Source organism: Vanellus vanellus (genome assembly GCF_965231255.1).
Source record: "Vanellus vanellus genome assembly, chromosome: 3".
NCBI classification, from domain to species: Eukaryota; Metazoa; Chordata; class Aves; order Charadriiformes; family Charadriidae; genus Vanellus; species Vanellus vanellus.
In genome coordinates, this window is record NC_138907.1 from 35,715,336 (window position 1) to 35,736,412 (window position 21,077).

Sequence of the window (21,077 nt, forward strand, 5' to 3'; positions counted from 1 at the left end):
AAACTCATGGGCAGTTAAAGGTGCTGCTGTTCCAGCTTAGTGCTGACACAGACCTTATCTGATCGTGCCAGCCAAGTCAGGCCTATGTATAATCAGGCTGAGAAGCTGCCAATGAAATTGTAAACTACTTATTGCTCTCTACAGCTTCCTGAGGAGGGCAAGTGGAGAGGGAGGTGCTGATCTCTTCTCCCTGGCATCCAGTGACAGGACACATTGGGAATGGTTCAAAGCTGTGTCAGGGGAGGATCAGACTAGGTGTTAAGAAACATTTCTTTACTGAGAGGGTGGTCAAACACTGGAACAGGCTTTCTAGAGAGGTGATCAAAGTGGTTGGCAATTGGACTAGATGATAGTGGTAGGTCCCTTCCAATTGAACTATTCTATTCTATTCTATTCTATTCTATTCTATTCTATTCTATTCTATTCTATTCTATTCTAAGATACTGTGAGGAACAGTGCTTGGGATTGATCAAGAGAGGTTTTGGTTCTGAGACACTAGAAACAATGAGACCTGATCAGATCACTTGCTACAGCATCCAAGTTCAAGAAAGCCATAAAGCTGTTTCAGAGGTAATTGGGTTGCAGGCAGACCACTTACACTGGTAGTATCACCACTGACAACCTCCTGCTGAGCAGGAAACACAGTTCTGGAAGGCCTGCCAAATTGACTTCTTCAACTCAGATAATGCAACCAGTGCAAAGGTGTGTCTGAGAGGTTGTGACGGATGATCACACAGAGGAGCCAGTGTTAGCACAGATGCAATGTGTCGACATCTTGTTTCTGACAAGTGACAGTAGTCAGAGCTGTCAGGTCACACAGATTGATGGGCACCAGCTAGGTCAATGTAAAAGCAACTTGAACCATGAAGACATCCTTTTTGTAAGATTCAACATCATAGCTCCCTCATTCCTTCCCAAACCTCGTTTATGAATGCAGCACCCTGCTGCTGCGCAGTTATACAGGTGGCACTCTGGAGGTAGCTGCATTCTGTTGGATATATAAAGTTTGCCTTATATACAAAGTGCATTGTTCATGAAATCCATGCCATTATCTTCAGTGCAATAACTCTACGTGGTAGAGATTATATCACTGGATTGATTGAGGGGAGGCTGATTTTCCTAATAAGTATGAATCACTTCCCTCTAGGATCTCGAAAACAAGTTGCAGTTAGAGTTAAGTGAACAGTTTGTAATGAAAAAACATATTCAATTTTTTTAACACTCCTCCTTTTTCCACTTATTCAGATGGGGTTTTGGCTTTACTCATTTTTCCATCAATAGATGTGTATTTGACTAATGTTCTGTGCAGACATCCAGCAGCTTCCTGTGGGCTATGGTATAGACCCTTTGGATAGACTGTGGTCTCTTCTGGTAGTATCTGCTTGTTTTTTGGGGAAGTTAGTCAAATACCGTGATCATGAGCGAGGATTATAAATACGTGGCAAGATAACCACATAATTGTAAAGTGTCATTCAAGCTCTGCAGGTTCAATACAGTGGCTCTGAACCAAAGACCGTTGAAGTCATTGTTTTTCTAAAGACTTCAGTGAACTTTGGATTAGAGCCATAGATTTAAAGATTATTAAGACCAGATGGGACCGATACATCATCTAATCAAACTTCCTGCATAACCAAGGGCAGAGAATTCTCTTCAGTTACTCTTGCTGGAGCTCAGTAAATACTATGTGTCTACGCTTTCATTGGATGTTTACTTACAAAGAGCACCAACAGCATGCTTGACGTGGCTTGCAGATGTGGGACTGAATCATCCCTAAGCCAAAGAGCTTGGCATGTAAAGCTGAAGAAGACATGGAGAGGAGGGAAAGGTATTCAGATGTGGATTGGCTATATGTCATTTTTATTCCATGAATAACGTGTCTTTATCTTGATGCAGGTATTCTGCTTAGTACCTTGAATCTGTGTGCACTGATCCCTGCCTTTCCTTGTCCTTCACTAAAAGTGCATCACTAAATCAATTTCCCGGTGCGGATAGCCGCTGAGATCTTGCCTTTTTCAAAAGTCCTCTTTTTCTGTCTTACCAGTCATAATCTGACCACATTCCTGCTGCAGAATTTGTTGGGAAGGTTGTCAAGGGCACGGACTGGTGACACCAATTCATTTGCAGATGCCCTGAATCCCCACAGATCATCTTTGCTTCTGCTCACTTGATTTGAGTCACTGTTACTCGTCTGGTGGGAAGCTGCTATATCTCCCCTCCCTTCCTCCAGGTTCTCAGCAAAGCCTCTTTCCATTCAGACTTGGCTCACAGCAGCAGCAGCCTTGCACAAAGTTGAGCAGCTGTAAGGATATACTGCAACCTGATCGTCTCTTGAGACATCAGGTGTTGCATCAATTATTCAAACCCTGAAATTGCTAGATACAAAACTTAACAGACACTTAAGAGGAAACGGGAGCTCTCAGTGCATTCCCAATTACTCCTTTAGCGCTCCCAGGTCACTCTTCTATTCTCTCCATGAAGCATTAACTATTTCACCAGTGCCATAATTGTAGAAGTAGAGACTGAAGTTGCTCATTCCAGGTGCACATCTGGAGACCCTCCTAGGTGCTCTGACAGGATAAAGGCGGGGGGGGGGGGGGGGAAGGGGACAGGACAGGCAGAGTGCACAACTATCTTGTGCTACTTGTGCAAACATCCCAATCTATTCTTGAACTTCAACAAGACATGATTTTGTAACATGTGTTGAAATGCTTCCCAGAAAATCAGAAAATGCTCAACAAGGGTTAGTCATCACCATTATTTCCAGGAATGACTGCCTCTCCCAAAGAGAGCTCTGCAGGGATGACAGGCACCTCAGCACTTGAATTGATGCAGATCCAGGTTGGGAGTCTCACTGTCTCAGCCAGTCCCCTGGAAGTTTTCTGGTGAAAGTAGAGCCAGGCGTGAAATGGGAAAGAAGTCTCTTGCTATGATGCATCCTGCCTCAAAGCTGGGAACACGGCCTACTCTAACAGCCTTCCTGCAGCAAACCACTTCCCGGGCCTGAAACATTCACCTCTCACTTCTCCTTGGGTCAGGCAGAGGAGGAGGCCAGAGAGCAGATTTTGAGCGGTGTCTTCAGTTCAACAGGAAGAATATGTGATCTCAGCTGCTCATTCCTGCTGTCTTGCTGCCTTCAGCATCGCACTGAAACAGCCCATCTGCTCCAAGCCCTGCAGCCGTGCAGCTGCCCTGTGCTTGGCTTCGGGGACTAAGAGACCACAGACTGGGTGATGATGAGGAAATAGGTTGCTAATAGGGATGGAGAAGAGACAGGCAAAGTCTACCTCAGCATAAGTACATCTGCTTCTGCAGGGTTTTTGTTAGGAACTCTCCCACACATACCGTTTGTATCTGGGGGGCTCTGGGAGGCTCCCTACTCTCTGGCTGAGGTCTTTGCAAAATGTGCCCGCAGAAGGGAAGCAGGCAAACTCCTCCTGTCTGGCTTGTTGTGCTCTTTTAAACCTGGCAGTGTCTATGAAGCAGACTTCTGTTTCAGCTCATCTGAGAGAGCTGAGCACAGTGCGTGCTCTCAGTCTGAGAGCTGAGCACATGAATTGCGCAAAGGACCCAGCTGTCTCTGGTGGCAAAGATGAAAGGGTCGGTTATCAAAGCTGGGAGAAGAGAGCATTTGCCTGGAGTCATCTGGGCATGTCACGAAACAGAGGGTGAACAAGGACCAAGCAGACCTCACAGCAGCTATGGTTCACGCCACTTCTTGAGTCTGCAAAACTGATGGGAAAAGTTGCCTACACATGGTTTCCTTCTTGCTACGTTCCTTATACTGCCATTTTCCCCCAGGCTGGCCTCTCCTCCCTAAGGTAGTACCAAGTACCTCCGGTGACCACCAGGTACAGCAACAGTAAGAGACAAGGAGCTGCTTGGCTGCCTTCAGACAGCTTCGTTCCAGAAAACATCATAGGGGAAGAAAGATGGGCTGCTGCAGCTCACTTGCCTGAGGTACAGAGCAAGTGTAATGATCCTGTCTGTGGGCTGGCCCGCACTACTGCCTAGGGACGCTCTTCTTCACAGCTGCTTCACCAGAGCAGGTCTCAAGCCCTGCCTTGGGACTTGGTCTTTGTAATGAGAAATCACGGTCTAGCATCCACCCTCTGTTAGGCCTTAGGACCATAATCCAGACAGTCCATTCTGGGGTTCGAGATTAATTTAGATGCTCTAATCTACAGTGCTCAACTTCAGGAGGGTGGTGAGTGATGCAGGCTGCCAGGTAAGAAGAGAGAGGTTGGTGTGTCTGACAAAGACCATCACTGGCTGTCTTCCTACTCAGGACAAACAGGAGCCTGACCCCACCAAAACACCTTCTGGGCCTCCTCTGGAGCCCCAGAAGAGCCCCGTCTGGACACACCATGCCCCTGTGCAGGTGGTTTTGTGAGCAGCTGAAGCTGAAGCCAGTCCCTTTTCCCCGTGACATGCCCCATAAATGCTAATTCGTGTGCCTCCTCTCCCCCTACCCTACGTGCCCACCAGAAATGGTGTAGAAATAGTTCCACAATTGCTCATTAAATTAAGGGCGAGATGGTGAGGTGTTCGGGAGGCTTAGGGCCACAATAAAGGCCAAAGAGGCAGCAGCGCCGGGCTGTTTTGCTGCCCACGGAAGCTGCCCGCCTTGCGCTGGAGGAGTCCAGGCTTTGCCAGTGCATCCCCACTGGCACATCCCGTCCTGTTTACCAGGACCTGCACAGAGAAGCAACAGCAGCAGTCTCCATTTCAGCCCTGAGCCCCAGGGGCTCCCTCTGCCCTGCCTGGGGCTGAGTCGGAGGCAGCACTGGGCTCGTACACAGCTGTGCCCCTGAGAAGCGACCGACTCTGAACCTACCCCTAAATCCCCCTTTCCCCTTGCTCTGCTGAAATCATGTTTTCTTCTGCTACCACAGCTGGCTTTCCCTGACCAGACACTTTGTACCTTTAGTACATCTTACCTCCCAGCAGAATTTCACTGGTGGGGTCTTTTTTTTTTTTTTTTTTTTTCTGTTAAGCAGACAAAACCAAGGATTTGATCCATCTGTCTAGTTTATTTATTCAAGCTCAGCAAGGAAGGCAACACTGCTGTCTGGGAAGGGTCTGTTTTCTGCCTGCTCTGCATTTACGTGGATCGTATTGTTGCGGGCTTGCTTGGAGAGCTCCCAAAAGGCAAGGATGAACTACATGGGTAGAAGCAGTGGCTATGGAAAGGTCATAACTCCTTTCCCAGGGCTGGATGGATAGAATAGGGGCTGCACAACTGCATTTAGATCAGGATGTATCTCACCATGCCCTGTGACTTTCGGGAGGCTACGTCCTGTGTGTGTTTTTGTACAGGGGATCCTTGCTAGGAGCAAAAGGGCAAGCCATAGGTAAGGGGTGGTATAATCTCAATGTCTAAAGATAGAGTTCTGCTCAAAACGTCCAGGAGGACTTCTTTCCACAGCTACATCCATCTCTCTCCTTCTTAGGCTGGAGAGATTGGGAGGGGTCTCTAAGGATGCACATCCTTAACCTTTACAAGGATCTCTGCATAAAGACAAGCTGTCGAGGCAGGTCTGGGGTATAAAACAACAGCAAACATTTCTGACAAATATGTAGTTTTTCTTGGAATGCAAATTCCTCCCTTTTGGGGGCTGGTGGTATTACCTGAAGAGTGAGAAATATCATGAGAAAGAATCTCTGTGTAGAGAGGTATACGGACAGACAGATGATGTAAATTATCGCACATACTGGTTATGGAGGGAATCAGGCAAGGAGCTGGAGTGTTAGCATGAGTTATCATGGCACAGAGGACACAGAGCAAATCGGAGCTTCTCTGCATCCAGACAGTGCCCTCTGACAGCCTGCTGCATGTGCCAGCATGGAGGGGGGGATGTATCAAGGCAGGATGAACGCCAGGGGAGATCTCCATCTCGTGATGGAGCATCACCATGCCGGATCAGGGCCTGGCAGCACGTTCAGGGCTGCTAGGGGGGGAGGAGACCAGCAAGGCAGCTGAAGCACCAGCCTGCTCGGTAAGCAAGCGGGGGGCATGCATTAAGGTCCTTCCCATCATTGACCCTGAGGTTACTGGGTGCTTCCCAGTCCCATTGATGTGGGTCAGTGACCGCCTCTCTGGGAAAGTATTTGTTTGCCCTGAGCTGGGGCTAGGACGAGCAAGATCTGCAGAGGCTGTCTGGTCCCCGCACACTCTGGTCTGGCTGCACACTCTCCCCGCTGGGCTGGGCGAGGAAGGGGGACGGATGCTGGAGCGCGGGTATTTGGAGACTCGCTCAGGTCAAGATGCCATTTGTTTTCTGCTTTGCTGGGCTGTAAACAAGCACCATGGGGACCACGGCAGGGGAGGTGATAGGCAGAGGAAACCTTCTCCTAGCCTGGTCCCACAGATAGTGCAGCCCAGCTGCTCAGATCGGCTGCGAATTGCCATGCCATGATGACTCCTGCGCTGGCCGTGGGCAGGCGCCGTGCAGCACAGTAGCGCGGTGAGCTGGCACACAGGAGCGGAGCTGCTGCCCACGGCAGTGTTCAGGGGCTGCAAAAACACAGCTGGGCTTGGGGCTGAGAGTCACACACCCCATCTGTCCTGTAGGGAAGGACATAGTCTGGCCACGTTGTCCCCTGCAAAATGTTTAAGTACAGGTTTAAGCAAAGATGGCATAATGAATCGGATATGAGGTTGGCAAAAAGACTGAGGACTGTACCCTCCCTCTGCTCAGTTCTGGACGGGCTTTTGTTCTTTTGAGATAGAATTAATTTAACGTTGTGGGGCATGGAGATTTTTTTTCCTTTTTCGAATTCCTTAAACTACATCCTGTTGTCCACACTTAGAAAGCCCGTTGCTGGTTGCAAACAACCTCTGAGGGAATTTTCCATGAAAAGGGGTGGCAGGATTTTGTTCTGTACACACAGCATCAAAGATGGAAGTCTTGTATCATTCATCTTTCTATGCCAACACTTTCTCTAATTAGACTGTGGATCAAATGAGCAAAAGAGCTCAAGCATAGCTCCATTGCAAGTCTGCTTCTACTATATCACCATCTGCTCTCCATGTACACAGACAGGTGGGGATATGCTGGAGAGAAGGAGCTGTAGCTGTAGTTTGCCTGCCTTCCTCCTGTTAGCACTCGCGTTCCTCATCACGAGGCAGGCATGACCATTTACTCCACTGCCTGAAGGCCCCAGGTGTCCCCCGCCACCAGCATGTGTGTCCCCGGTTGCCAGCCACTTGTCCACTTTGCCTCTTTACAGAGCAGTGTTGTTGCTTCTCTGATGGTCCATTGCCTCCATCCCAAAATTCATATGCATGCCAGACAGGTCAGATAGTGATGGATTATAGATCAATCTCTGCAATTGGCTTTGCCATGTCAGGGGATATTGCTGCAAGCCCATCCTCATTTGATGGTGGTTTAGGAGGTCAGGGGTGGAAATGTGTTTGTTTCTTTGATTTTTTTAAATCCACAGTAAAATCCAAAGAAAATTCCCGGTAGCCAGATATAAGTAATTTTCACAGGTTTGCTGCAGGGGAAACGTTGCCAATCAAAACTTATCATATTGCTGTTTATATCCCCAGAAAGTCCCAGCTGCAGCAGGGAACTGGAGGCTTTGATTCCCCTGATCCCTTTCACTATAGCCTCCTCACTGTAATGAAGCAGAAAGAGAGTGTCCCATAGCAATTAGGCAGCCTGTGGCACAGCACTGAACATGCTCAGTGCCTCTCCAAAGCTGATGAGGATGCCTCATGAGTAGAGGTGGGATACTGGTACTTTCCAAACTATGATCAAGACTCCGTTTTCTTGCTCTTGATGAGCTCTCTGAACCCTCCTGCTTTGAAGTTACTGAAGCAGTGGCTGCAGGAAGGGGTCTGTGTAGTGACCCTGTGACGCAGGAGACCCTGCACACCAAGCTGGGGTCAGTTAAAGACATGTAGAGATAAAATTCTCCGTAACCACGAGTGGAAAGCAGTTGAGAGGCTTTAATTGTCTTACTCCGCATATGTTAATGTATGAAGCATCGTTAGAGACTGTGAAAGAGTAAATGCATCCTATCATGGCACGAAGACAACTTACATTCCTAGAAACTATGAGTCAGTACAAGCTGATATTATTTCTCCATCTCCACCTGTGCTACGATTATTTTTCCACCCTCTGCTTTCTAGCTCTCAGAGCAGTAACTTTCCCCCACAGCACTGTAACCGAGAACACCAGCCTGACACTGACTGTGATTCATTAGCATCCATTTAAATGAGAGAGGGACAGAAACCTGCATTTGTTGCCGGTATTATGAACGGTAATAGATTCTTTCTGGAGATTGTTGTTTGCTCCTGGGATTTGCCTGCCCTAAGCTTTGGGCTTTTAGTTTGTGATCAGTGGTGTTACACTAAACCACACGTAAGGAACTGCTGAGAGCCCCTGTTAGAAAGGTAAGCGCTCTTTTCTCCCTGGTCTGGTTTTAGCCCTCATATCAGGTTTGCAAGTGACTTTGCCAGACTATACAAGGTCTGAGTCCTCTCTGCTACGTGTATCTCTTTCCATCCACTGGACATCTCTTGCCATGGAGCAGTTTCTTTTTCTTAATCTCAGTCTGTCTTGCCTGCAATCGAAATGCTGTGGGAATTTCCACGGGGGCTTTCAGCCCTGGACTTCTAGTTGGATGCCAAACCTAAACTGGGGTTGCAGCCAGGATTTCTCATGAATAGCTGATCTGAGATCGCTCCATCCCAGAGCATAGAATCCTGCAGGAGCACAGTGAGGAACTGCAGCGAAACCCAGCTGTGTGCAAGCCTGCAGCCAGCCCACCTCCTGGCTGTGGATCCCGACAGCCTTCCCTACCCATCCCATGGAGCTCCACTGCGCTTAGCACAGCACCCCGTCTCTTGTCCTCCCTTCGCTTCCTAGCCGCTCCAGCTGCCTGCCCTCCATCCGAGCCTTGTAAACTGAGCTGTGCCTCCACCTCGGCAGGCAGGCAGCAGCCTTTTCCCCCACACGTCACCCCACATTCACCCCCCGAGCTGCCCTTCACAGAGCTCTTGAGGAAACCTCTGCCTTCTCTCCCATCCCGCATGGAATGTGTCGGTGGCCCTGCCCTTATGGACCCTGCCTCCCTCCCGGCACTGCCTGCGCCGGCTTTTCTGGATCTACAAAGCTATTCAACGAGACAGTGAAGTCCCCATCCTGTGGAAACTGAGAGAAGACCTTTTCTTGTTGTGAGAAGGTAACATTTAAAGGCATCCCTTGGGCTACTCTATCTGGCAGCCCAGCTGGTGCTCTTTTGTGTGGAGTGCCACTCTTTTGAAATGCCAGCTCTGGTCTTAAAGGCAGCCAGCAGAAGGTACGGCTCACTCTCCCTGTAATTGATTCCTCATCACTCGTCACTGGCCTTTATTCTCCCTTTTGATTGGGAAGAAGGGATAATACAGATTACAAGACAAATGTGAAGATTGCCTTGTATGGGCAGAGGTAACAACAGGCTTGCTGGTGTCCTAGGATTTCCCTGGTGTTTGTCTGTCTCTGGTCAACTGGAGAGATTTAGCAGAAGATAGATGGCCTGTCTTTGTGCGTGCCTCACCGGCAGGTGCCCGTAGGAAATGCTAGACACATCAGATGGGGGGCATGGGGAACGGGCGATGACGACAGAAGTGGGTAACAAAACTGGCCAGCCGGATATGGACTCTGATGCAGGAAAGTGGGCATGACTGTAGTATAAAACCAGGCAAAAGGGGTGGCTGCAACAGGTGGCACTGGAGATCATCCCAGATGGGCCTTTCATGTCTCCACTGATAGAGGCATGGAGGTTGGAGAGCAGGGCCCACTTTGGTTCTTCTTCAGTTGGTGACCACTGGAAAGGCGGAAGAGCTCAGGCCGTTCTGTTCCCTAGCGTCTTCTTTCTCAGGTTTCATAAAATGTTTGCTGTTTCTGAATTCCCCTCTAAATGAGTGAGTGTTATAATCCTTCTTCATTATCACATAGTATCACATCAGCAGATAAAAGTAGGTAAAAGCAGTTTGCTAAGGATCACGTGGCAAGTCAGTTCACAGCTGTGAATGGGCTCCTCACACCCCAAACATGCGTGGACCGTACATTGGCCACCTCCTGCAAAGTAGGATTTGGATGTATAGTCTGTGCTCTAGGAGGGCAATCTTTCGAGCATCAGGGGGCTGGTTTGGTGTGAACTTGTGTGACATGCTGAAAGTTACACAGGGAGTGAAGATAGTTAGTAAGGCCTACGATGGGTATTGCTAGATTGCATGTAGGTGGGTGTGGGCAGGTGTGAATCCACCAGAAGTCAGGAGCTACGAATGTCAGTGTCTGCATAAGCTCCATCTCCCTTTTTAGCCAGAGACTTAATCTATGGACTTTCATGACTGTAAGTGGGATCCTGGAACAACATTTGATTTTAGGGCAGTGGGCTGAATCCAAAGCTTTCCCTTGGAAAATACAAAGCCTTGCGGCACTTATTCCATCACACAGTTGGCTTTCAGGGCCAGACTGAAAAATGGAGATAAAGAAGCTCTAAGCAATTGGAAAGATGACTTGGAGCTTTCTGTAGTCCGATGTTTTATGGCTCTGCTTGGAGCTCAGATCTGAAGGTTCATTTCCAAGCACCTGTATCACAGGCTACGTGCCCTTAAACTTGACTGACAGCCTGTGGCAGACTGACACATGGTAGAAGGGAATAAAGTAGAAGACCTGCACAGTCTTTAACGTCTACAACACTGTGGACCCAGTCCAGATGGGGTAGAGGCTTCATCGCTGTTTAGTTTGAAGTCCTGGAGACTCTGCTGTGCCTCCCAGAAGCACACTCCGAGTGACAGCATTACTGGGAAAGAGAGGTGGTGTTGTTCTTTCCCAGCCTCAGGCAGGCTGGGGAATTTAGCAGGGATTGCAGTTAGGGCTATGAGATCTGTCTCCCCTTCACAACTCCCGACTGATTTGTAAGACAGTCATGGGCATGCTGTTCAAATGTTTTAACCTTCAGTTTTCCATGTGTAGGCAGGGGTGGTGAAACACTGCATGTTGTTGGCAGATAAGAGAGCTTCCTTTCCAGTTGCAAACCTTTTGAAGAATGCCTGCTCATTTCAGTCTTGTTATATTAGGGAATTTGGGGGCCAAAAGGTTAGCATTTTTTTTTCCTGGTGCTGCAAGGATACGGAGCTGTCAGCCAGAATATGCTCAGGCTTGGTTTGGGTTTAGGCCAGGCATTCACAGCCGGTGCTTTGGGGGCACTAATTTGCATTCCAGATGCTTCTCTGGGTCCCTTTCTATCTCGCCTTCACTTTTTTCCTGGGGCATCAAAGTTCATTTGCCGCCTGATTTGTCCCAGTGTTGGCTGCTCAGCCAGACTCTTGTGCAGCAGATCCTAGCTGCAACTCCCCAAATGAGGGTAGAACAGACAGCGGTTGTTTTTAAGTCTTGCTCGCTAGCAGCTTCATATTAATTCTTCACTCACTCTCAATCCCTCACCTCACTGGCTCTGGCATCTGTAATTAGCTGCTCTGAACACACTCCTGTTGACAATGATCTATGGGTTTATGTAGTTCCTGCTTGGGCCATCAGTTTGGCCAAGGGCCTCCATGAGGATCGGGTATCTTTCCTAGAGAGACTCTCCCTCGGAGGAAGCTCCTGAGGGGAGGGAGGACACCAAGAAACCAGTGGCTCCAAGCTGGTTATGCCAGAGGCTCCTGTAGTGACTTCTCTTGTCCTTGGCACCACGTTTCCAGGAAGGAGATCCCACTCGCTTACCTCTGTCTCCCCAAGGTTGTGCAGTGCCAGCTGGTCTCAAGAGAGAGAGAAACAAGTTATTTCACTCCTCATCTTTGGTTGTCGTGTGCATCCCAACCTGGGTACCACCAGGGAAGGGAATTGGATACGCTCTCCCTGTCCTGTCAAGCCTTCATCTAGTTTTCTCAGCTAGCCTTAGTGCTAACACTTCTGAATATTTCCAGGCAATAATATGCCCCTCTTTCCTCAGTTCACTAAATTATACGCATATTTCATTCTTTTAACATTTTCTTGTAAGTCAGCCGTTCAGAATCTAAACATTTCATCATCTTTATTATGCATCTCTGAACTCCTTGCGATGTATCTCACCTTCTGACAGCCAGGCGCTTGACAGGGGTACTTCCAGGTCCCTGTCCTTCACACAGTGCCCCCAAGGCGGATGTGCCAAGAATGAAGAATTTCAGGGGATCATGTAGGAGGGAGCTTGTATAGGAAAGCCTCTTTCCCTGTCTCTTCCCCTGACCTCTCGCTGCTGCCTCTCAGAAGGGTGTACCCGTGAAGGAATGCAGCACCCCAAGCGCAGACGATGGACATATAAGTAAGGGTTATTATTGCCTCTCTGCTCTCAGGTGTAATATGTCTGTGTACGGAGACCATAAACACTGATGAGCAGCAGTGTGACTAGAGTTGTGATTGATTTTTTTTGGTTCGCCAGCTGAATTGAAAAAAAAAAAAAACAAAAAGAAAAAGCATTTCAGGTCAACCCTGAGTGAATGTTTAAAAATGTTTTTTCAGTCAAACAAAAAAGGAAAAAAGTCATCTGAGTGGATTGCTAAAAAGATGCTGCAGAAAGACAAACTGGGATGATTTCATTTGTGTGTGGAGGGTAGGGGGTTGTGACACTGTTTTCAAAGTGAGAACTGGAAATGCTTTGAGATTTGTTGGCTTTGGTTTTGGTTTAATGGCAGACAAATCCTTTTGGGAATTGCTTTGTTCAAAAGAACTTGAAGTCAGTGTTGATTCACAGGGTCTTTGTGTCCCTCTGAAAACATGGGGCTGGGATGGTACAGGCAGTGCGGTACAGGCAATGCCACCCAGCACCAGCAAAGACCAGCTGCTTGCTCCAAGGCTGCTTCCAGACCAAATGGCAACTGAGGACACAGGTCATATTTCTGCAGCTGATGGCCAGGGCTCGGGCAGGGAGAGGGCTGTCAGCCACATAGCATACATCAGGTGTTAATGGTGAACGGGGAGAGGCAAACATCCATAAGAAGGGCCGGAAGGAGGATCCAGGGAACTACAGGCCAGTCAGTCTGACATCGGTGCCTGGGAAGGTCATGGAGCAGATCATCCTCAGTGCCATCACACGGCACATGCAAGAGAACAGGGTGATCAGGCCCAGTCAGCATGGGTTTGTGAAAGGCAGGTCATGCCTGTCAAACCTGATCTCCTTCTATGACAAGGTGACCCACTTGGTGGACGAGGGAAAAGCTGTGGATGTTATCTACCTGGATTTTTGCAAGGCTTTTGACACCGTTTCCCATAGCATTCTCCTGGAGAAACTGGCTGCTCATGGCCTGGACAGGTATACTCTTCGTTGGGTAAAAAACTGGCTGGATGGCCGTGTCCAGAGGGTGGTGGTAAATGGAGTTAAATCCAGTTGGTGTCCAGTCACGAGTGGTGTCCCCCAGGGATCGGTGCTGGGGCCCGTTCTCTTTAATATCTTTGTCAACGATCTGGATGAGGGGATCGAGTGCACCCTCAGTAAGTTCGCAGACGACACTAAACTAGGGGGGCGTGTTGATCTGCTTGAGGGTAGATTGGCTCTGCAGAGGGATCTGGACAGGCTGGACAGATGGGCTGAGGCCAATGGTATGAGGTTCAACAAGGCCAAGTGTCGGGTCCTGCACTTGGGTCACAACAACCCCATGCAGCACTACAGACTGGGGGCGGAGTGGCTCGAAAGCTGCCTGGCAGAAAAGGACCTGGGGGTGTTGGTGGACAGCCGGCTGAGCATGAGCCAGCAGTGTGCCCAGGCAGCCAAGAAGGCCAACACCATCCTGGCCTGCATCAGGAATAGTGTGGTGAGCCGGACTAGGGAAGTAATCATCCCCCTGTACTCGGCACTGGTGAGGCCTCACCTCGAGTACTGTGTTCAGTTTTGGGCTCCTCACTACAAGAAGGACATTGAGGTGTTGGAGCGTGTCCAGAGAAGGGCTACAAAGCTGGTGAAGGGTCTGGAGGACAAACCTTATGAGGAACGACTGAGGGATCTGGGGTTGTTTAGCCTGGAGAAGAGGAGGCTGAGGGGAGACCTTATCACCCTCTACAACTACCTGAAAGGAGGTTTTAGAGAGATGGGAGCTGACCTCTTCTCCCTGGCGAAAAGTGATAGGACAAGAGGAAATGGGTTCAAGTTATGTCAGGGCAGGTTTAGATTGGATATTAGGAAGCATTTTTTCACTGAAAGGGTTATTAAACATTGGAATAAGCTGCCCAGAGAGGTGGTGGATTCACCATCCATGGAGGTGTTTAAGAAAAGGGTAGATGAGGTGCTTAGGGACATGGTTTAGGAGTGGTTTTATCAGGGTAGGTTAATGGTTGGACTTGATGATCTTAAAGGTCCCTTCCAACCTCACTGATTCTATGATTCTATGATTCTATGAAACATGTCTCCTGGGCTCCCCAGTTCAAGCGGGATGGGGAGAAACTGGTGGAGGTCCAACTGAAGGGGCATCAGGATGGTCAAGAGCCAGGAGCAGAAGTGTTGGGGAAGAGAGGTTGAGGGAGCTGGACTTGCTTAGTCTGGCAAAGAGTAGGCTGCTATCAGCCCTTGGCCCCCAATGTTTGAAGGGCAATTTCAAAGATAAAAGAGCAAAAGTCTTATCAGTAGTATTAGACAATATAACAGGGAACAGCAGCCACAACTGGTAGTGCTGGAGGTTCACACTGGACATTAGGAAAAGCTGATTTCCTCAGAGGATTTCAAGATTCGGCCAGGCAAAGCCATGCTGCCGTGATATAGAGCTGGAGACAGCTTCAAGCAGGAGGTTGGATGGGATGCCTGTGGAGGTTACTTGCAGCTAGTATTTCTCACACCCCTTTCCTGTGCCACCCCAACCATGCTACAGACCATTTCTTCCTCATCCTGTCCTCTCTGTCTTCTTCATCTGGGTCTGTGTCCTCCCTTGGACAGCCCAGATGGATGAAACATTGTAAGTGGCACTTGCCCATCAACCCAGGAGAAAGCTGGGTCCCTCCTGAGGTTACTGCTCAGGCCGTCCCTGGGCCGGCTGGGGTGTAAAGCTGTGGCTCGAGGCTGAGTCCCAGAGCTACGCCGGGGGCCAGCCCAGCAGGCTGGTTGCCTGCCTGCCCCAGCACACCAGCACCCATTTTTTCTCTTATAGGCTCCTTGAACCTGCTAGTTCGCGTGCGGAACAAGCGAGCCATCGACACCCAGGTCTGGTCGCTCAGTGGGAACCGGGGGAACATGTGGCAGCAAGCACATGTGCCCATCAACCCACCCGGGCCCTTCCAGGTAAGTTAGGTCCACAGCCAAGGAGCCACCTGCCACCTGTCCTGTCCATGTGCCATGGGTGGTAGGAGACTTCCCAGCAGATATCTGCCTCCGTGGCACAGGTGCTGGTCAGACACAGGGAGGGCAGTGGGAGCTCTCCACCCCCAGGCTCACTGGGGCAAGGCAAGAGCTTAGTGGATGCACAGAAGTCAAATCCACTTCTCTCTGAAGCTGTCCAACTTTGTTCTGTGCGAGCGTCAGTTTGGCACTATAAATGTTCTGATTGTTGCTGGTCTGGAAACTGCTCGTCAAAAAGCTCCTTCTGGTACCAGGTCTGTGCAACAGGTCTGTTGGTGCTGAGCAGGTGGGGGGATGCTGGCCTGTTGGTGTAAAGCGACTGTGAACACTAGAGGGTTTTTCTAGCATGTCCTACAAGAGCCCACCCCCACTGTCCCCCAGCTTTAGGACTGTAAGACAGCTTGTGAGCATGAACTGGGCACTCTGTATCTGCTCATCAAGTCGTTTATGCATACCCGGGAAGTGGGCTGCTTTGTTACTGGATGTTTTATTGCTGATGGTTTTGCCCAACATGCTACTTTGCTGTTGTAGGGTTGTTTGTGAGAGCTGGGTCTGTGCAGACCGGTAAGTTGTGGCACTGTGGCAAAATGCCCAGCATGATTTTGGGTACTTCAAAAAAAAAAAAAAGAATTTAGTTACTCTTTCAAGCACTGTTCAGTATTGTTTGGTTTGCTAGTGCAGCACACTTAATAAAGCAGAGGTCTACATGCTCATTTATTACTCAGCACACAGGGGTTGGTCCCATAAACAGTGGGGTCCAGCTCTCCAGATCCAGAGTATTGGAGAAACAGGGAGGAATCATTCACTTGGGGACCTGATAAGATCTGGTCTGCAGGGCTCCACAGCGTGGGAAGGGCCCTCCACAACTGCAGCCTTACCCTGCATTCTGTCCCATGCGCTGCTTGCAGATCATCTTTGAAGGTGTCCGGGGCACGAGCTACGAGGGGGACATTGCCATCGATGATGTCACTCTGAAAAAGGGGGACTGTCCAAGGAAGCCAATTGGACCGAATAAGGGTAAGTGTATGTGTGCCTCAGAGGAAAACGAGTCGGTGAGAGTGTATATATGAATGCATGTGCTAGGGACATGCAGCTAATTTCAGAGCACATTGGCATGTCGGTGGGACTCAACAAGATGGTTGACTCCATCATCAGAAGTTAGCAGAGGGGCTGTCAGACTTTTGAACTTGTTCTTTACATTTGTGAGTTAGCAAGAGCTCTGAGGAACAAACAGATCCTGTAGGAACTGTGCTGCCAGACACCAGCATGCTGAAGTCTGCACCAGTATGTTGAGTGGGGGTGTCATCCCCAAGCAGCTAAAGGTTTCTGCAATATCTCATTTCCTGGAAACCCTAGGTATGGGAGCTTTGGAAAGGGAAAAGCTTTCTGCAGACTCTAATGGCTTCTGCAACATTAAGTTAACAAGGCCATGTGCAAGGTCCTGCACATGGGTTGGGGCAATCCCAAGCACAAATACAGGCTGTGTAGAGAATGGATTGAGAGCAGCCGTGAGGAGAAGGACTTGGGGGTGTTGGTGGATGAGAAGCTCAACGTGAGCTGGCAATGTGCGCTCACAGCCCAGAAAGCCAACCATATCCTGGGCTGCATCAAAAGCAGCGTGGCCAGCAGGTCAAGGGAGGTGATTCTTCCCCTCTGCTCCACTCTCGTGAGACCCCACCTGGAGTACTGCATCCAGCTTTGGAGTCCTCAGCACAAGAAGGACGTGGACCTGTTGGACCGGGTCCAGAGGAGCACCGTGAAGACAATCCAAGGGCTGGAGCACCTCTCCTATCAGGACAGGCTGAGAGAGTTGGGGCTGTTCAGCCTGGAGAACAGAAGGCACTGGGGAGACTTTATTGCGGCCTTCCAGGATCTGAAGGGCACCTACAAGAAAGCTGGAGAGGGACTTTTTACAAGGATATGTAGTGATAGAATGAGGGGTAACGGCTTCAAACTGAAAAAGGATAGATTTGGATTAGATATCAGGAAGAAATTTTTCACTGTGAGGGTGGTGAAGCACTGGAACAAGTTGCCCAGAAAATTTGTTCAGGTCCTACCCCTAGAAGTGTTCAAGACCAGGCTGGACAGGGCTTTGGGCAACCTGGTCTAGTGGAAGGTGTCCCTCCCTATAGCAGGGGCGTTGGAACTAGATGATTTTCAAGGTCCCTTCCAACCTAAACCATTCTATGATTCTGTAAGTCAGTCTTTCTCCAGGAAAAATAATTTGCCTTTTGGGACCTGGAGCCAGGGTGGGCTGGGCTTCTTCCCATTGCCCTCTGAGCAGAGAGGCACAGCCAGGCAGGGTGTTGCACATGCAGGATGGGAGCAAGCTACCCAAGCTGTACTTCACCCCCTTCCTGATCCTGACAGTGAGTGCTTGAGCTAAATCCCACCAGCCCCTTTCCAGTCCATCCACATCATCCTGGTGCCAGCATTGCAGAAGTGGAGGTAATCCCACTCTCACTGAGGTTCACTGTATGTTGAAGCCATAACAAGGTCCATGAGCAGAATGTAGGCATTAGTCCTTGGGTGGGAATCACTGGCGCGCCTCGTGCCTTAGTCCTGCCTGTGCCCTTGATAACATGCCTCAGGTGGGCAGGAGAGCAGATGTTCAGAGTATGCAAACCAGAGCCGGATAGACATTCGTGAGCAAGGTTCAATTTGTCTTTTTTTTTTTTTTTGAAGGAAAAAAAAACTTGTTGAGGAAGTCACTTTCAGCAATTTTCTTAACTCTAAAGGTGAAGGGGGAAACAAAACATTAAAAAGTCAGAACACCCTAAAAATTTCAGGTGCAGTTGGAGGTCTGTTTCAGCCTAGGATGGCCAAGCTGTAACCAAAACACAAGCAGAACCTTTTGTTTGACTCAAGCTGAATCTTATGGGGAAGAAAGGAGGGTTGGATTGCAAAAATAATTAAGATTCAACCTTTTCTCCCAAGTTGGAAAAGAAATAATTTGTGGAAGTCTTGAGAATGTCGAGGGAAGGCTAGAAAGATCCTCCAATAGATCTGGGAGGTGCTTTGTGGTTTGGGGTGGAGGGACAGGGGCTGGAAAGGCTACGACACTGGTGTGCACTGACTTATTTGACGAGGTCTGGATCCGTCCCGTCACTAATTCTTTTTCTCTTTTCTCGGCTGGCAGCGGTTGCTCTTCCAGGAAGTGGTGTCCCATCCCTGCACAGCCCTTGTCTTTGTGGCCCATTGACTTTCTTCCTTTACGTGCTGCTCAGATGATGGCAAGCAAGAGCTCCTGTCTTCGGACCGAGAGATTCCTGCTCCTTTCCTACTCAGCCACCTCTGCTCCTCTTCCTCCCCTCCTCACTGGCACACCAAAGTGTCCATATGTTACCAAAGACTGACAGGCATGACCACACAAAGGGATCTGGTTCAGAACTGGAGCGCTCCTTGGGAAAGTCATAATGTCTAGAACAAAATTTAATAATAAAGACAAAAATTTTTTAAAAGCACGTGCACGAGAGAGAGAGTGAGTGAGAGAGAGAGAGGAAGGAAGGAAAGAAACAGAAACACAGAAAAGAAGGAACGAAAGACAAAAAATAGGAATGAAGAAATGTGAAGAGCAAACGAAGGAGGAAAAAAACACCCCCGTGTTTCCTTGGGAATGTCGGACAGGGCTTCCTCAGGGAAGTGGGAACTTGTTTTAAACAAACAAACAAACAAACAAACAAAAATATATTAAAGCACAAATTTCTACCAGAACAGTTACCTTCTTTACTGCAGAGCCCACAGCTTAGTGGATGATGTACCGCAGTACTCCCCTTGTCTCCCCATGCTCTCCCGCTGGCTGGGGCTGCCCTGCTCCAGCCGCACCCTGCAGTAACGCCGGCCTCAACCGTGGGGCAGCAGCCGCCCCGTGTGCCGGTGGCCGGAGCATCTTGCCTCGCACCGCATGTGCTTCAGTGTCTCCATCCATCCGCATCTTCCAGGCTTTCATGTATTTAATTGCCCCCTGTGTGGTTTGCTTTGGCCTTTCCCCACCGCTCTGTGCTTCTCACCCGCCAGCCTGAAGACGATGGAGCGGGAATGGACCCATGACATGGACCACGCTGAGTGGTGGAGGAGTCCCGGCTGGATCCGGCTGCAGCATTGGCCTCTGAGCACCTCTTTCTCTCTCTCGGCACCTCTTGCTGGGTGGAGAAACTGAGAGAGCAGGTCTGAGCTGCAGGCAGAAAGGTGTCTCTGTGGGGCTGAGGGATGGGGGGGGGGGACTGGGATGGGGTGGGAAGGGAGGAGCAGTTACACATTGGCTTCCCCCTGTGAATGCTGGGGTGAGTCGCCTCAGCCTTAAGACCAGGATTGCTTCTCTGCCTTTCTTTCATTACCTATTTATTTTGGTCTTTTATTCCATTGCGTAACTTCCCTCACCTCAACCTTTTTGGATTATGGGAAGAAACAGGCTTTTCAACCTCCTTCAGCTGGACAGCAACTCCGGTGCCCGTAACCCAGCCCCTGCGCCAGCAGTTTGGGCAGCTCCGATATTGCCCTCTCACCTCCTGAGGCCTTTTAGCACACGCAGTGCATTAGCAGCGGAGTGGGCAAAGCGCGGCAACAGTGTCGCTGCTCAGGGGAGAGGTGGCTGAATTTTGTCAGCACGTGCAGTCTTGCAAACACTCGGCTTCCACTGCCAAAGTGGTGGGCTGAGGATCTGAAAGGTGGAACAGGCAGGAAAGCACCCCAAGAAGGATGGAGGCAGTCAGCTTGACCCAAAGGAGGGGCTTGTGCTGAACTGGGGCCCCGTTTGCCACTGAAGAACCTGAAGAACATGGGAACAGACTGGGATGGGGGAAACTCACCTTTTTCCTGTTGGCATCGTAACAGGGTAAAGCTGGTGTCTCTCTCTGCTGCAGACCTGCAGCAGGTCTGGCCTGACCTCCTCAGGGTGGAGACACGTGCTGCTCCACATGAACCCCCAGGAGAAGGGTCTGCCCTACACGGGTCAAGTGGGAGCCGTGATAGCTTTGTTGCTTGTTTGAAGCAGCTCTGGGCGTGACTTCTGTCCCTGCACAGGGCAGAGTTAGCCCCACAGGACTGTGGACTGGGGTTTGCCAGCCCACGCTCTGGCAGTTCAGTTGAGTGGGACTCTTCCCCCTTAAGGGACACCCCATCCGAACGCTGTGTCTGGGGCACCACAGATGTACAATAAGCTCTCTCACCAGAGCCCCCCAGTATCCATGAATCCTTCCCCATTTCTGATGAATATATCAGCTTCTCTGAAACAACTGTGTTTGTCTAAAATCACCTGAATGTATTAGCTGCCTCCTGCATTGCTCAGCTTCCAGCAATAGCTGGTACCTCATTTCCTTCACCGATGGAGGGGGAAACCTCTTATTTCACTCCCAAGAGATCCAGTTTGAAGTCTTGAAACCCAGCTCTCTCTAGCTCCTGGAAGGGCATTTATCTGCACTAATGCTTGTTGGTCACCACTGGAGAGAGAAAGGACATCAGCTCTGAGGGACAAGGGGACCTCCTTCTCAGAGGGCCTTGCAAGACAGTGAGAGGGGATGGTACAGGTCTCCCTTGCTCCTGTTGCTTTTCTCCACTTCCAAGAATGGGGACTGTACCTTTTCTGTCTTCAGTCCTCCCACCAGAGCCTAGGCCTCAATCACAGTCCATATTTGACTGGGAGACCTGGATCTGTCTCCCAGGGCCAGGCAGCCTTGTGGGATGCTGTGGGTGCCAAAAGCAATTCTGCTTCTTGCTATCCATTGCCTTTTTCGTGGGCAGCCAGTGCCACCATCACCTTTTAGCTGAGCTCTTTCAGCCTGATG

The 21,077-nt window shown here is 49.6% G+C and overlaps 1 protein-coding gene across 2 annotated transcripts in view; it reads left to right on the plus strand.

Moving 5' to 3' along the window:
- Positions 1–18,525, plus strand: part of MDGA1 (MAM domain containing glycosylphosphatidylinositol anchor 1) — a gene marked incomplete at both ends in the record, with an annotated part of 150,702 nt that extends 132,177 nt beyond the window's left edge. For both annotated transcript variants that reach the window (XM_082481839.1, XM_082481838.1), the window contains 3 exons: positions 15,107–15,237; positions 16,203–16,311; positions 18,434–18,525. In XM_082481839.1, the coding sequence (XP_082337965.1) occupies positions 15,107–15,237; positions 16,203–16,311; positions 18,434–18,525 (332 nt within the window). The remainder of the gene's footprint in view (positions 1–15,106; positions 15,238–16,202; positions 16,312–18,433) is intronic.
- Positions 18,526–21,077: the final 2,552 nt, after the last annotated feature.